Raw genomic sequence first — 16,239 nt, 5'->3', positions numbered from 1 at the left:
TATAACAGAGGGACTTTGTATCTTAAAAAAACAAGTAAACAGATATTGGTATGTATTATATTCGAGCATCAGAAATGTGTAGAGTTTAAAAATCCAGGTATAAAAGTCCGTATTTGTGTGATTCTATTTCTAGGCAATATCCAGAACAAATCATTTTGTAAAGACAGCAAGTAGATCTGTGGTTGCTTAGGGCCTCCAGGTGGTGGTAAGCGTAGGGAAGTAATAACAAAAGGGTAAAGTATTTCTTTTTGATATAATTAAATGTTTTAAAGTTGTGGTGATAGTTGCATGTTGTCTCAAACCATGAGCTGAACACTATAATGGTGAATTGTGTGAGTCATCTCAATAAAGCTGTTATTTAAAACATGGAGTGGCTGAGGCTGAGACCGCAAATTGGGTAAAGGGTTTTGCCACCAAGCTCATGACTCAAGTTTTATCCCAGGACCAATTGGTAAAAGGAAAATCTGACCCTTGCAAGTTATCCTCTAGTCTCCACAGCTGTACTGGAGCATGTGTGCGCACACACAATATGCAGACCAAAAATGTCATTTAAAAATTGTTAAAAAAAATTGTTAAAGAAAAAATATTTAAATATATATATATATATATATATATATATTTTTTTTTTTTGTGGTTTTTCGAGACAGGGTTTCTCTGTGGTTTTGGAGCCTGTCCTGGAACTAGCTCTGTAGACCAGGCTGGTCTCGAACTCACAGAGATCCGCCTCCCTCTGCCTCCTGAGTGCTGGGATTACAGGCGTGCGCCACCACCACCCGGCCTTAAATATATATTTACTAGTAAATGAGAAAAATAAACTCTGATTTCACTTTTAGTATTTTCATGTATAAGCAGAATATTTTGCTGTTTTTTGAGACAGAGCCTCCTCACTCTGTAGCCCAGCTGGCCTGAAACTCACTATGTTGCTCAGACTAGCCTTCAACTCATGGCGGTCCTCCTACCTCAGACTCTTGTATTCTGGTTACAGGTATACATCACGATGCCTGTCTGGTTTGGTTTTTGAAACATCATCTTTGCTATGTAGCCTATATGGCTTTTAACTTGTTCCAGTATTATACAGGATGGTTTCACAGCCCTAAGAAATTCTCTGAAAACTTGTTCAGCTTTCCCCTACCCTTGGCAATCATTTGGCCGGTTTTGTTTTGTTTTGTTTTTTGTTTTTTTTTTTAACTGTCTTTATAGTTTTACCTTTTCACAATGTATAGTTGGATAGTTGGAAACAGATATATGTTTACATATGTGTATATATGTATATATGTACATGTATATATGTGTGTGTGTCCTCATTAGTTTTTATTTTTTTTTAAACAGGTTATCATATAGTCTGGGCTGGTTTTCAACTTGCTCCTGTAGCTGAGCATGACCTTGAACTTCCACCCTAAGATTTGTACTATCATGCTCAGTTACAGTGTTGGGAATGGAACTAGGGTTTCTTGTGTTTTAGGTAAATACTCTATCACATGAGCTATATCTCAGTTCCTGTGTCCATTTTAGGTAGACTTCGTTTACTTACTAATGTGCATCAATTTCTCTGTCGTTAAAGTGGATTTTTAACTTTGTTTGTTTGTTGAGACAGGGTTTCTCTGTTTCAGCTCTGGCTGTCCTGGAACTTGCTTTGTGGACCAGGCTGGCCTCAAATTCACCAAGATCCGCCTGCCTCTGCCTTTCGAGTGCTGCAGTTAAAGGCACTTTGTTAATGCATTAATTATCCTATAATGTCTATGCTACCACCATCTGGTTTTTAACCTTTTTTTTTTAACTTAATCTTTTTAAGTATAACATTATAATTAGAGGTATAGCTTTTTGGTTTTTTTGAGACAGGGTCTCACTATATAGCTCTGACTGTCCTGGAACTCACTATGTAGATCAGGCTGGCCTAAGCATGAACTCACAGTGATTGCCTGTTTTTGACTCCCAAGTGCTAGGGTTAAAGACTTGCCCTTTAATCTAGGATTAAAGTGCGCGCGAAAGAGGCATAACTTTTTAGTAGAGCAGACTAATTTTTTTTTTCTGGTCATGAATGATTGTGAGCTATCATGTGGATGATGAGAACCAAACCTGAGGCCTCTGCAAGAACAACAAGTGTTCGTTCTTAACCAGTGAGCCAAGCCAATAGCCCTTTGTTTTGTTTTCTGAGACAGGATGTCTTGTAGCTAGGCTCTATGTAGTCAAGGATAACTTTGACCTTCTGAGCCTCTTGCCTTTACCTCTTGAGTGCTGGATGTATAATTTTATACCACCATGCTCAATTTTATGCTATGCTGGGGGACAAACTTAGGCCCTTGTAAATGATAGCAAATAGTTTACCAGTTGAACTACAGCCCGATCCTAGGTTTAGATATTATCAGTGTCTTATTGCCTATGGAGACGTTTTCAGCTGATTTTGTTAGGAAGGTTTTACTTGAGTATGGATGTTACTAGAAGTTTTTTGAGGGTTTTACTCCTCCCCCCCCCCCCCAGTTTCTGAAAAGAATGAAGATAGAACTACCATATGACCCAGGTATAGTACTCCTGCAGCACCCAAGAGTCTTTGTCTGACAGATAGCTGTGCATTTGTCTATTGTACAATAACCAAGATGTGTTGAATCAGCCTGACAGTCCATCAACAGTTGGACCAATAAGAAGGCGGTATATGTGTACAATAGTTTTATTCAGTCATGAAGAAGGAAATTATATAGAAGAATTTCAAGAAACACTTTCTTGAAAGATGAGGAGGAGTTGTATAAATTGCATGGCAGATGGATGGAATCAGAGAGCATCATGGTAAGGGAAATTAACTGAATTCAGAAAGACAAATACTGTGTGCTTCTTCATAGCAGAGTTTTGTGTTTTTTATTTTATTTTTTAATTAATTTTATTTTTTGCTTTTTGTTTTTCAAGACAGGGTTTATTTGCATAGCACTCGCTGTCCTGGGACTATCTCTATAGACCAGGCTGGCTTCAAACTCAGAGATCTGCCTGCCTCTGCCCACCTGCCACCACTGCCTGGCCAGAATTTTTATTTTTAACAGGTATTTAAATTAAAACATGACAATAGTAGGTAGATTATTTAGACACAGGAAAGGGATAATTGGAATGGGTAAAGGCACAAGAGAGGCTAATTCAGGATGAATATGAACAGAGCTCATGATTTGCATGTATGAAAATATAATGAAACCCATCATTTTGTGTAATGAGTATATACTAAAAAAAGTCCCAGAAGATTATATTACCATCCTTGCCAAACACAAGCCATAATGTGAGGGTTTCTGGGGTACCATTCTTTCTTTAGATGAAATAGTGAATTGTAGACATTTTTTAGAGTGAACAATTTGTAATTGTTGCCCTCAGTTCCTATTTTTACTTTTCTTGTTGTTATTTAAAGATAAGGTCTCAACATGCTCAGGTTGGAACTCACTGGGGAGCTGAGGGGCATTTTGAACTTTTGATCTTTGGTCTCTACTTGGAAGTGCTAAAATCACAGGCATGTGCCACTCCCTGACTTGCCTTCAGTGTTTAGATGACCGCTGCACCTGCACAGAGAGAGTGACACGCTGGGTTAAATGCATCACGCTCCTTCCCTCACTCCTGTGGCCTGGTTCCCCTGTAGTGTGAAAAAGCCCGAAAAGAGGTGTTGTCTCCAGTTTTGGGGTTCCCACGTCGTTCTGCAGGAGTAGTAAACCGAGCAAGTGACCTGTAGTGTAGTGTGTGCTGCCTGTAAATGACCCCACTTCTCCAACGCTAGATCCTTCTTTCCTTCCTTCCTTCCTTCCTTTCTTTCTTTCTTTCTTAATATTTTATTTTTATGTGCTTTGGTGTTTTGCCTACATGTATGTCTGTGTGAGGGTGTCAAATCCCCTGGAACTGGAGTTACAGGCAGTTGTGAGTTGCCATTGTGTGTATTGGGAATTGAGCCCAGGTCCTCTAAAAGCAGCCAGTGTTCTTAACATCTGTAACATCTCTCCAGCCCTCTTTTCCCCCCTTTTTTTTGTTTTTGTTTGTTTTTTTTGAGACAGGGTTTCTGTTTATAGCCCTGGTTGCTCTGGAACAGACTAACCTTGAACTCAGAGATCCGCCTGCCACTGCCTCCGAGTGCTGGGATTAAAGGTGTGCGCCACCATTGCCTGGCTAGACCCTGTTTCTTAACACTTTTTTCAGCAACCAGACAAGGAAAATAATGTTTTAAGTATTTCTTAGCTGTGGACCCTTACTTGGCAAGTCATTTCCCTCTGGTACCTGTTGGAGATGCCTGCTTTCCCTACCTCATAGAGCTTGTCTGGTAAAAGACAGGGTCAAGTTATCACTTCCTTCAGTTATTCGGAACTTTCCTGGAGATCGAACCTAGGCTTTCAGTATGCTCTGTAGGCTTTGTACACTGAGCTGTATCTCCAGTTCTGACAGGGTCTCACTAGCTGTCCAGGTTGTGTAGCCTGGTAGGTCTTGAATTTGTGGTTTTCCTGACTCAGCCGGGATTACAAGCCTACTCTACTATGCTAGGTTTTGATGAATTTTGGTATTTTAAATGCCAAAAGTGCAGGTAAAGTTAAAAGGAGCTTGTTTTCATTAGCACAGAAAATAGACATGAGTACCAGGAAGTTTCTAATCTATCTGGAAATAAGATATATGATTGTATTAGATATTTCATGAGTGTCTCCCAAGAAAATCCTGACCTTGGTGAGCAAATATTAAAGTGAAAAGTTTTTTTCCTTTTTCTTTTAAGACAGGGTCTTTGTTTTGTTATGATAACCCTACCTGTCCTGGAATTTTCTACATAGATCCGACTGGCTTTGAACTCAGAGATCCACCTGCCTCTGCCCCCTGAGAGTGCTGGGATTAAAGGTATCTGTCACTGTACTTGGCTAATTTTAGATTTTTACTTGTGTTAATTTCTTTTTTATTTTGGTGTGGGAATTGACCTCAGTTAAAAGTCTTGCCCATTCTAGGCTAGTGTTCTATCGCTGAGCTAAATCCAGCCAACTGTGAATATATATAAATAAATAAGTATAAGAAATTGGAGTAATGAGGGACTAGTGAGCAGTAGAGAGAACTCAAGAAAAGAATTGAGAGACTACATTTGGGAATGGGTAGGTGGCTGTGGTCCATAGGGCTCATAAATATGCTTATGGAAGACCCCATTCCTAGGCTGAAGTCTTTGCCTAACTAGCTTTGCCTAACTAGATGGCAGAGAAAATCATTGTGGAGTTGTGTTGGCAGAACATGTTAGAAATCGACATCCTAGAACTTAGTGGGTAGATTCCATTTACAAGGAAATGTATCATCAAAAGCACTATACTGTGAAGTTCTTGGGTGAGGTGTTAGAGGAAGCTGCTGGCCTCTGTGATGCGTCGTGGGAGTCAGAACAGCTGTGGTTGGGCTCTAGGAAAGCTGGCTAAGTGGTGGGGCCTGGTGAGAGTTGCATAATGGAACTGGGATGAAGAGTTTTTCTTTTTGCATTAGTATTTTTTAATGTCTGCTGGCTTAATAAAAGCTAGCAAGGGAAAATAAAGATTTCATCTCTGTTTTTTGTCAAGTAGGCAGTGGGGGGTGGGTTTGGAGCTAAATTTATTGGAAACTGGTAAACTGCTAGTTGTTACATCAACAAACATTTTTCTGAATAGAAGTGATGATTACTACCAGATCCCCAGCCCCCTTATTTTTGAGGACAGGGTTTCACTATTAACACAGCCTGTCCTTGAACTCAGTCTTCCTGCTTTAGCCTTCTGAGGGCTGGAATTACAAGTGTGTTGTGTAACTGTGCCCAACTCTAGTTTGTTTCTTTAATGTTGTGTTGATTTAAGCTGCTACATTATTCTAACCTAGGTTAAACTGTGCTTTGATTTTTCTCATCATAGGTATGTTTGAGTTATTTTAAAACTTCATTTAAGGCCTGGCCGTGGTGGCACATCTTTAATCTTGGCCCTCAGGAGGCAAAAGCAGGCAGTTCTCTGTGTTTGGCCAGTCTGGTCTATAGAGTGAATTCCAGGACAGCCAGGGGTACACTGAGAAACCCTGTCTCATTAAAAACAAAATAAAACAAAGCAAAAAACCCCAAAAACTAAAACCCTTCACTTACTCTATATTTTGTGTGTGCGCACTCATGCATAGATGCTTCTGTGCCTATTTGGGTGAAGACCAGAGGACAGCGTTAGGTTCATTTCTTCAGATGATGTTTGCATTCTTTTTTGAGATAGGGTTCTTAACTGTCCTGGAACTCACCAAGTAGGTGAGGCTGGATGACCAGCAAGCCTCAAGGATCTACTTATTTCTACCTTCCCAGTGCTAGGAACACATGTCACTATGCCCATTTATTATTCTTTCAATTGTTGTTTTGAGACGTGGTCTTAACCTTGTGTCTTTGACTAGCTTCAGACTCAACAGAGATCTGCCTTGTAGGAGTAGAGTTAAAGACCTGTACCACCACACCTATAGCCTAGGAATATAAAATATATTTATATTCCTCTTTTTTTTTTTGGAGAAAGGATCTCACTATATAGACCTTGGCTGTCCTCAAGCTCACAGAGATCTTCCTGCCTTTTTCTCTCAGGGCTGGGAATAAAAATGTGGCCCACCATGCTTAGTTCATTTATTTATTTGTTTTTTAAATATAGGTTTAGGAGCTGGAGAGATGGCTTAGTGGCCAAGAGCACCTAGTGCTCTTGCAAAGGTCCTGGGTTCACTTTCTACCTACTTAGAGCCATGTGTAATTCAGTTGTAGGGGATCTGATGCCCTCTGTAGGCATGTATCTATATACATACAGGCAAAACATCCATACACATAAAGAGTAAGATTTTCAAGTGTGGATTCAAGAGCCTGCAGAAGTGACTCTGTATTTAAGAGCATATACTGCATCTCTGTGAGTTCAAGGCCAGCCTGATTTATAGAGCAAATTCCAGGACAGCCAAGGCTACACTGAGAAACCCTGTCTCCAAAAAACCAAACAAAAGAGCATATACTGCTTTTTCTGATTACTTGAACTTGAGTCCTAGCACCCGTATCAGGTGACTTACAGCCACCTGTAGCCCCAGCTCTAGGGGAGTCTGGTACCTCTGGCCTCTGTAGGCCCCTGCACTCATTTGTGCGTCCTCACACGTGGACACACACATGTACATAATTAACAGTAAAATTGATTTTTTATTAAAAATTTTAGACTTTATATATATGGGTGTTTTGCTGTTGTTAAGTGTGTGCACTGTGTGTATATGCAGAGGTCAGAAGGTGTTGAAGCCTCTGAAACTGGAGTTACAGATGGGTGTAAGCCATCATCTGGGTTTTTGGAATCAAACCTGGGTCCTCTGGAAGAGCAGCCAGTCCTAACAGCTGAACCATCTCTCCAGTCCCTAAAGTTGATGTTTTGTTACTGTATATGTTTGTGCATGCACATGTATGCGTATCGTGGCCACATGTGGCTGTCAGAGGACAACTGTGAGGGTCTGCTCTCTACTGTGGGTGCTGGGAATGAACCTGAGTCATCCCGCTGCCCTGAAGGTGTTGTTGCTGTGTCTTCTTGTTGACCCAGTGGTAAGCATTTCTTTTTGTTTTGTTTTGTTTTTCACTTTGTATCCTTGGCTGGTATATAATTCACTATGTAGATCAGGCTGACCTCGAACTCACAGAGATCCACCTGCCTCTGCCACTCAAGTGCTGGAATCAACAGAGTGTACCACCATGCCTGGATAATTTCTAGCAGTTCTTAGAAGTCATGTAATGCCATTCATATAACTTTATAATTTCACCTAGAAATTTTATAGTTTAAGTCTTTACATTTAGGTGTTTATCTTGAATTAATTTTGTGTGTTGAGACTGGAGATGTGGTTCATTTTTGTCTCCTTGTGGATTTCAGGTTGTGCAAGAATTGCTAACATTTATGTAAAGGCTTGCTGTCTTCCTATGCTTTTTTGCTGATTTTTATTTTTCTTTTGAGGCAGGATCTCACTCTATAGTCCTGACTGGCCTAGAAATTGATATGTAAACCATGGTGGCCTCAGAATCACAATGATCTGATTGCCTTTGCATCCCAAGTTTTAGGATTAAAGTGTATGCCTCTACACCCAGGTCAATTAATAATTTAAAAAATAGTTTAAACCAGATGGTGGTATCCCACACCTTTAATCCCAGCACTAGGGAGAGAGAGACAGGTGGATCTCTGAGTTTGAGGCCAGCCTGGTCGAGAGAGAGTTCCAGGCCAGCCAGGGTCAAATAGTGACATCTTGTCTCAGTAATAATAATAGTAATAATGGTGGGTGTTGTGTCCATTTGTAGTCCCAGCTACTTGGAAGACAGAGGCAGGAGAGTTATTGAAGTACAAATTCACGGCTGCCCTGGGTAATATTCAGACCCTGTCTGAGAAAAGAAACAAGTCATTCCTTTAAAAGAATGTCATAATACTTTCACTGCCTAAATGATACAGTTAGTTACTTTGCTGTGCTAGGGGTTGATCACAGACTCACACATGCCAGGCATGTACTTTGCCCACTGAGCAACATTACCTCTAGCGCTGAAGCATTTTGTTCTAAAAGAAGTAATAATAGAAATGCTAGATTTATGAACCAGTTTTTGGTGCAGTTTGCAAATTTGCCTGTAAAATATAAAGACACCAAAGATTCATCAGTTAATAAAAAGTACTGCCTAGCAAATGCAAGTGATTAATCTGAGACCATATAAAATAAGATGGGCAGTGGTGATGTGCGCCTTTAATCCCAGCACTCGGGAGGCAGAGACAGTGGGATCTTTGAGTTCGAGGCCAGCCTGGCCTACAAAGTGAGTTCCAGCACAGCCAGAGTTTAACAGTGAAACCCTGTCTTGAAAAACAAACAAACAAAAACCCAAAAAGTATGTTGACCACAGAATTCTGAATTCTGAGCTTAGAGTGCAAGCCTGCTGCTCTGAGACTGTAGGTCTGTCTGAGCAATGCGGGGACCAGGTATTGCCTTGCAATGCCATGGAGACTGTTTTCCTGGTTCTTAAAATACCCTGACCTTGTTTGCAACCAAAGCTCATCACAGTTTCTCTTTGTTTGCCAGGACTTTTTATTCACTGCCACTTTCTAGGCTTGTGTTATTGAATTAAATCAGACAAGAAAAACAAAAGGGAAAACTCCCAACCATTTACTTTGTGTTCCCTAAGTTTGGTCAATAGGATCTTTGTGTAGCTCCTTGTTTAAAATGTATTTTGTTATAGCTTTTGTTCTTTATGCTATTCTTACCTGGCTACATTTAAACTTGTTTTTGATTCACTTAGCTTTTATAGTCTGCACAGAATTTCATATTCTCTTTTCTGTTAGTTTGGAATTTTGTCACATAGCCAATATACTTTGTTCTTTGAAAAGCCATTTTACCTTTTTGTTCTGTTTTTGGTAGAGATAGGTGATGTCTATACTCTTAGCTCTCAGGAGTCTGGGATAGGAGGAATTGTCCCTTAGTTCAAGGGCAGCCTTGACTGCACAGTAAGTTCCAGGCCAGCCGGGTCTTGGTTACAGACTTAAGACCCTGCCTGAAACAAAACAAGTATTTTGCTGTTGTCTTTTTTATTTTATTTTATTATTGAGATCAGGTCTTACTGTATAGCCCTATAGCCATGGCTGACCTGGAACTCAATATGTAGACCAGGATGGGCTCCAATCCACAGAGATCTGCCTGTCTCTGCCTCCAAGTGCTGAGATTAATTAGGAATGTGCCACCAAGCCAGGCAATAAAGCATAATACTAAAAGCAAAAAACCATTTTTACTCCTCCATAACATTTTTTCATGTTATATACTTATTCTCTTGTATACAACTGTTTATGCTTTATAAATATACATATTTTATCACTTCTCAGCCTTTGAGCTGTGACCACATGTATAAATAAGTTTGTTTATTTAGCTATATTTATTATGAAACTATCCTATGCCAGGAATTTCTTTGCATACTTAGAAAAGTATGTAATGAAAAAAAAAACTTACCTTCATGAAGCTAGCCCTATAATAACAAGTAATAGACAATAGATGTCTTCCGTGTGTAATATGTAGAATAGGAGATAAAAAGCCACGAGAAAGCCGTTGGGGTGCAGATCAGTGGCTAGAGTGCTTGCCTAGCATATGTAGCCCTGACTTTAGTCTCTGGTATCACCAGTTCCCCTTTCCCCACCCAACCCAGAGCAAACAAAATCACACTTAAATGAAAAGCAGAATGCAGGTAGGTTACAGGTAAGTTGGCAAGGTAAGGATGGATCTTACTATGACAGAGTAGTCAACAACTTCCTTTTCTTTTTATTTTGGTTTTTCAAGACAGGGTTTCTAAGTAGCTATGGAGCCTGTCCTAGAACTCGCTCTGTAGCGATCAGACTGGCCTGGAACTCCCAGAGATCCACCTGCCTCTACCTCCTGAGTGCTGGGATTAAAGGTGTGCGCCACTACAGCCAAGCGACTTTCTTTAGTAATAAGGATTGAGTGTAAGGTCTTGTGTATGCTAGACAAGTTCTCTATCACTGAGGTATATCCCCAGCTCTCTACCTAGTTTAAGATGGGGTTCTTTTTTTTTTAAATTTATTTATTATGTATACAATGTTTTGTCTGTGTGTATGCCTGCAGGCCAGAAGAGGGCACCAGATCCCATTGCAGATGGTTGTGAGCCACCATGTGGTTGCTGGGAATTGAACTCAGGACCTTTGGAAGAGCAGGCAATGCTCTTAACCTCTGAGCCAACTCTCCAGCCCCTAAGATGGGGTTCTTATATTTCTCTGGTTAACTTTGAATTTATGGTACAAATGAAGATGATTTCTGATCCTGCTGCCTCAACCTCCTGGGTGCTGGAATTACAGCCATGTGCCACCATGCCTGGATTATATAAATAGGATTCCTTAAATTCTAGGCAGGCACTCTGAATGAACTGCAACTCAGCCCCCTCCAGTCCTTTAAAAAAATTATGTGCATGTCATATATGTGTGTATGTGTAAGAGCATTGGTGAGTCCTCCAGAAATCCTGAGTTTAGTTCCCAGCAACCACACAGTAGCTCACAATCATCTGTAATGGGATCTGATGCCCTCTTCTCTCTGATGCTATATCTTCAGAGAGAAAAAAGGTCTTGGTAGCTAGGTGGTGGTGATACATGCCTTTAAACACAGTGCTTGGGAGGCAGAAGCAGGAAGATCTCTGTGAGTTTGAGGCCAGCCTGGTCTAAAAAGCCAGGACTGTTTTGAAAAACCATCTTGAAAAAAAAAAAAAAGAGAGAAAGGGGAAAAAAAGGCCTTAGTAAACTGCCCAGTGATCTCAAATTTGATATCCTCCTGCCTCAGCCTCCCCAGTGTTGGCATTAAAGGCCCTAACACTGCATGTGCCACCATGCCAAACAGTTTAAAGACTTTAAATTTTAAAAAATTTATTGTGTCAATATATGATGGGGTGGGGACATGCCACAGAGAAGGAAAGAGAGAGAGAGAGAGAGAGAGAGAGAGAGAGAGAGTGAGTGTGTGTGTGTGTGTGTGTGTGTGTGTGTGTGTGTGTGTGTGTGAGTGAAGAGGTCAGCTCTGGTGGGTTCCCTTCTTCAACCTTTATGTGGTTCCTGGTATTAAACACAGGTTGTCAAGCTTGCGCAATAAACACTTTACCCACTGAGCTATCTTGCCCAGTTCGAAGATTTAAAAAGTGATTTCTTTATGTGTGTGGGTATGTGCACATGAATACAGGTTGCATTGTAGATCAGAGGCGTCAGATCCTCCTGGAGCTGGACTTACAGGCAGTTGTGAGCCACATGACCTGAATGCTGGGATTCTCCAGTTCTTCGCAAGAACAGTATACATGCTTAACTGCCGAGCCATATTAGTTCCCCAGTTCAAAAACTTGAAGACAGCAGGGGAGTTAAACTTGGAGAGTGTTTTGGGTAAAGGGAGTGGCTAGTGCTAATAAGTCTTGGGTGTTTGAGGAACAGCATGGAGACCACGGCTAGAATGAGTTAATAAGCAAATACAAGAGGGGTAGGATATAAAGTATGAAACTGGGGGGAGGGAATGACTGTCTCATGGCTCTGGTTAGGTATAGTAAATTGTGCTTTTATTCTGTGTGAAGTGGAAGCCATTGCACCATTTTATTTATTTATTTTTTTAGTTTTTTGTTTTGTTTTTAGTCAGGGTTTCTCTTTGTAACAGTCCTGGATATCCTGGAACTCGCTCTGAAGACCAGGCTGGCTTTAACTCAGAGATCTGTCTGCCTCTGCCTCCTAAGTGCTAGAGTTAAAAGGAGTGGGATTACCACCACTAATTGCAGCATTTTCAATATAGAACTCACATGGTTTTTTTGTTTGTTTGTTTGTTTTTTTGAGACAGAGTTTCTCTGTGTCACAACCCTCTTGTAGACCAGGCTGGCCTCAAACTCACAGAGAGATCTGCCTCCCAAGTGCTGGGATTAAAGATGTGTGCTTCCATCGCCCAGCTGAACTCATGTGTTCTTACTCCTATTCTACTATAGTAACTAGGATTTGAGAATGAGCCATCTGGAAGGCCACAGTATGGTCCAAACCGTTAAAAAGGAGGTAGTGACCATACCAGGAGTGTGGCGCTGGAAGTCAGAAGCCATTGAGACCTGATGCTCTCTGAAGGGATTCAGGAGGAGCGCCTCATGAAAGGCGAGTAAGAACCCCTGTAACAACTGAGTTGAGAAGGGGCAGACTGCAGTTACAGAGGGTTTTAGGAAAGGGAGATGAGCTCTGTTTTGTTCCTGGTGAATTAGCTGGTGGGATGTGCGTCTGGTGTTGAGTAAAAGAGAACAGAGGCCTGAGTCTTGAGACTGCAAACCTGGGAGAGTAGGCGATGGAGCGTTAGAGCAGATTGAAAAAGGAAGGTGAGGAGAGTGGTGTTTAGGGACAGATGAAGGAAAAATACCAAGGAAGTTTAACAGTTCTTTTCCACCTCCTGGAGCAGTGGTTCTCAGGTTGCAACCCATTTAAGGGGTTTAAAGACCCTTTCACAGGGATCATCTAAGACCATCTGCATTTATTTACATTACAATTCATAACGGTAGCAAATTACAGGTATGAAGTAGCCAGGAAAAAAATTTTGTGGTTGGTGGTTATCAAGACTTGAGGAACTGTATTGAAGGGTCAAAGTTTTAGGAAGGTGAAAACCACTGTCCAAGAGGATTGTGATGTAATTATAGTCCTCTTGGGAACCAGTGCTTTTCCTATAATATATACTGATACTGTTTGTTTGTTTAAGAAAACCAACAGCAGGGCTGGAGAGATGGCTCATAGGTTAAGGACCTTGACTGACATGACCTGGTGTTTGAGGTAAAAACTCTTCTCTTGCTGGGTGGTGGTGGTGCACGCCTTTAATCCCAGCACTCGGTATTAAAAAAACTAAAAAAAGAAGAAAACACACACACACAAAAACCACACACACACACACAAAAAAAAAAACCCAAAAAACTGGCTTCAAATTCAGTGTGGACGATGGAAGTCTGTACTCTGTAGGTGGGTCAATGATGACCATGGTTTCCCAGCAGTGGGATTGCATGTAATGTCACTGAGTTGTGCACTTAATGGACAGAATGCAAACAAAACCCATGTCTTTCTCTTGACTCAGGATGAGACCCTGAACAGAACATACTGTTACTGTTTTTTCTGATCCTTTTTATTTATTTTTCTTTTGTATTTTTTTTTTTTTTTGAGACAGGGTTTCTCTGTAGCTTTGGAGCCTGTCCTGGATCTAGCTCTTGTAGACCAGGCTGGTCTCGAACTCACAGAGATCCGCCTGCCTCTGCCTCTCGAGTGTGGGGATTAAAGGCGTGCGCCACCACCGCCCGGCTGATCCTTTTTAATCTTTGAAAGTTTGCTGTCATGTTGATGGTTGTGACATGATCTGTCTCTGAAACCAAATTCTCAGAGTACTTAGAGTTGTAGGGGAGTTTATGTACACAGGATAGTGGGTGGAGGAGACCAATGCTGCATCACTTAACAAAGTTCTCATCTGCCTGTTACCTTTCAGTAGTGTGCATGATGGGGGCACACAGCAGGAAACACTGACTTGCCAGATGTTTCGATTTCCTTTCTTGATTCCCTATCTTCTTTTTCCTAGGACAGAACAATAAGCTAAGCAGACTCTGACCATTGGCCTCCCACTAGCCAGAATCAACCTAGCACTCATTTTGTGGTCCATGAGCTGCATCGTCTGCCATCAGTGTGCAACCGGCCCCCAACGCAATGTGTGTTTGTCAAACCATGGAAGTGGGGCAGTATGGCAAGAACGCAAGTCGGGCTGGAGACCGAGGAGTCCTCCTGGAGCCCTTCATCCATCAGGTGGGCGGACACAGCAGCATGATGCGGTACGACGATCACACTGTGTGCAAACCTCTCATCTCCCGGGAACAGCGCTTCTACGAGTCTCTCCCTCCTGAAATGAAAGAATTCACCCCTGAATACAAAGGTCAGTCAGTATTCTTTTTGAGAGACTAGCAACCTTTGACTGACAGGCTTTGGCTCAGTTGTCCTTGTTTTGTTTACCCTGTGATGTGGTTGTAGTTCTCTGTTATCTCAATTTTGTTAGGCAAAATTAGAAACTAAAATTATCAGGTTTTTAGACTATGAAAATTGAATTAATTGATAGTAAAGCTAAGAAAAATTGATAGCAGGAAGACCCACTGGTAGAGAAAAGCCTATTGTCAAGAAGTCTCTTGTTTGCTACACAGGGGAGAAGGGGGCAGTTCTTTGGTTCTAAGGAGTATAGAGGCGTACTTTGCAGACTTTGAAGTGATTGGACAGTTGACAAGGGCATGGTGTGATGCTGTGTCTGTGTGTGCTGGAGAAATATGTTCATGGAGTATTCTGGAGCCCTGAAATTTTTAACATTTGAAGCTGTTTTAAGATAAGAGCTAATTTTGTAGAACACAGAGAACCCCGTGACTTGGAGTCAGGCCACTTTAACGTCTCATCTTTGCACTCTGTGTGTACATTAATTTATGATCTGGCCAGGTTTTTTTGAGGGGGGCAGGGTGGTTTGGTTTTCTAAGACAGGGTTTCTCTGTAGCTTTTTGAAGCCTGTCCTGGAACTAGCTCTGTAGAACAGGCTGGCCTCGAACTCACAGAGATCCGCCTGCCTCTGCCTCCCTAGTGCTGGAATTAAAAGTTTGTACCATCACCGCCTGGCTGTTGTTTTTTTTTTTTTAAGTAATTATTTTTTTCCATGATATTTATTGAGCTCTACATTTTTCTCTGCTCCTCTCCCTGCCTCTCCCCTCCCTGCTTTAATCCTCCCCCAAGGTCCTCATGCTCCCAATTTACTCAAGAGATCTTGTCTTTTTCTACTTTCTACTTCCCATGTAGATTATATCTATGTAAGTCTCTCTTAGTGTCCTCATTGTTGTCTGAGTTCTCTGGGATTGTTGGTTTGTAGGCTGGCTTTCTTTGCTTTATGTTTCAAAACCACCTATGAGTGAGTACGTATGAAAGTTGTCTTTGTATGTCTGGGTTACCTCACTCAAAATAATGTTTTCTAGCTCCATCCATTTTCCTGCAAAATTCAAGCTGTTATTTTCTTCTGCTGTGTAGTACTCCATTGTGTAAATGTACCACATTTTCCTTATCCATTCTTTGATTGAGGGACATTTAGGTTATTTCCAGGTTCTGGCTATGGCAAGCAAAGCTGCTATGAGCATAGTTGAGCACATGTCCTTGTGGCACGATTGAGCATCCTTTGGATATATACCCAAAAGTGGTATTACTGGGTCTTGAGGAGGGTTGTTTCCTGATTTTCTGAGAAATCTCCACACTGACATCCAAAGGGGTTGTGCCAGCTTGCATTCCGCCAGCAATGCATAAAACAAAATTTAAAGCAGAACATTTATTTGTATGGTGTAGGCACTCTTGTGTCATGGCATACAGAGGACAGCTTTCAGGAACTGCTTCTGTCCTGCTGCCACACAGGTTCCAGGGGTTGAGCTCATGCCATTAGACCTGACCACAGGTGCCTTCTTGAAAATTTTGGATGAGGTGGAGAGATGGCTGATGCTTAGGAGTTCTTGCTGCTCCTTTAGAGGACCTCGGTTCAATCCCCAGAGTCAGAAGATCTGACTCCCTCTTCTGGCCTTTGTGGGTACTGCATGCATGTGGTGTATAGCCATGCACTCAGGCACAAACACATACATCAAATAAAATAAAAAAACTGGCGGGTTAGCACATTCATGTTGCTTCCATCTTTTGGCTATTATAAATAATGCAGTCGCATACAAAGATCTGAGTCCTGCTCAGAACTGAGACCTGCTTGGTTCTGATGTGCATA

The 16,239-nt window shown here is 41.4% G+C and overlaps 1 protein-coding gene across 2 annotated transcripts in view; it reads left to right on the top strand.

Annotated features, from left to right (window-relative positions):
* The window catches only part of Ip6k1 (inositol hexakisphosphate kinase 1), a 40,892-nt gene that overhangs the window by 7,660 nt on the left and 16,993 nt on the right, over positions 1-16,239 (top strand). The window contains exon 2 of one of the 2 annotated variants that reach the window (XM_041677022.1): positions 14,046-14,388. In XM_041677022.1, the coding sequence (XP_041532956.1) occupies positions 14,166-14,388 (223 nt within the window). In that variant the 5' untranslated portion in view covers positions 14,046-14,165. Of the gene's footprint in view, positions 1-14,040; positions 14,389-16,239 lie in introns of both variants that reach the window. The other variant, XM_041677021.1, reaches the window with a different exon arrangement.

This window comes from Microtus oregoni, unplaced genomic scaffold, assembly GCF_018167655.1.
Source record: "Microtus oregoni isolate MIOR12 unplaced genomic scaffold, Mior012 000028F_ref0000031, whole genome shotgun sequence".
Taxonomy (NCBI): Eukaryota; Metazoa; Chordata; class Mammalia; order Rodentia; family Cricetidae; genus Microtus; species Microtus oregoni.
The sequence above is the reverse complement of the archived record's forward strand: the minus strand, read 5'-3'. Positions and strand labels throughout refer to the sequence as shown.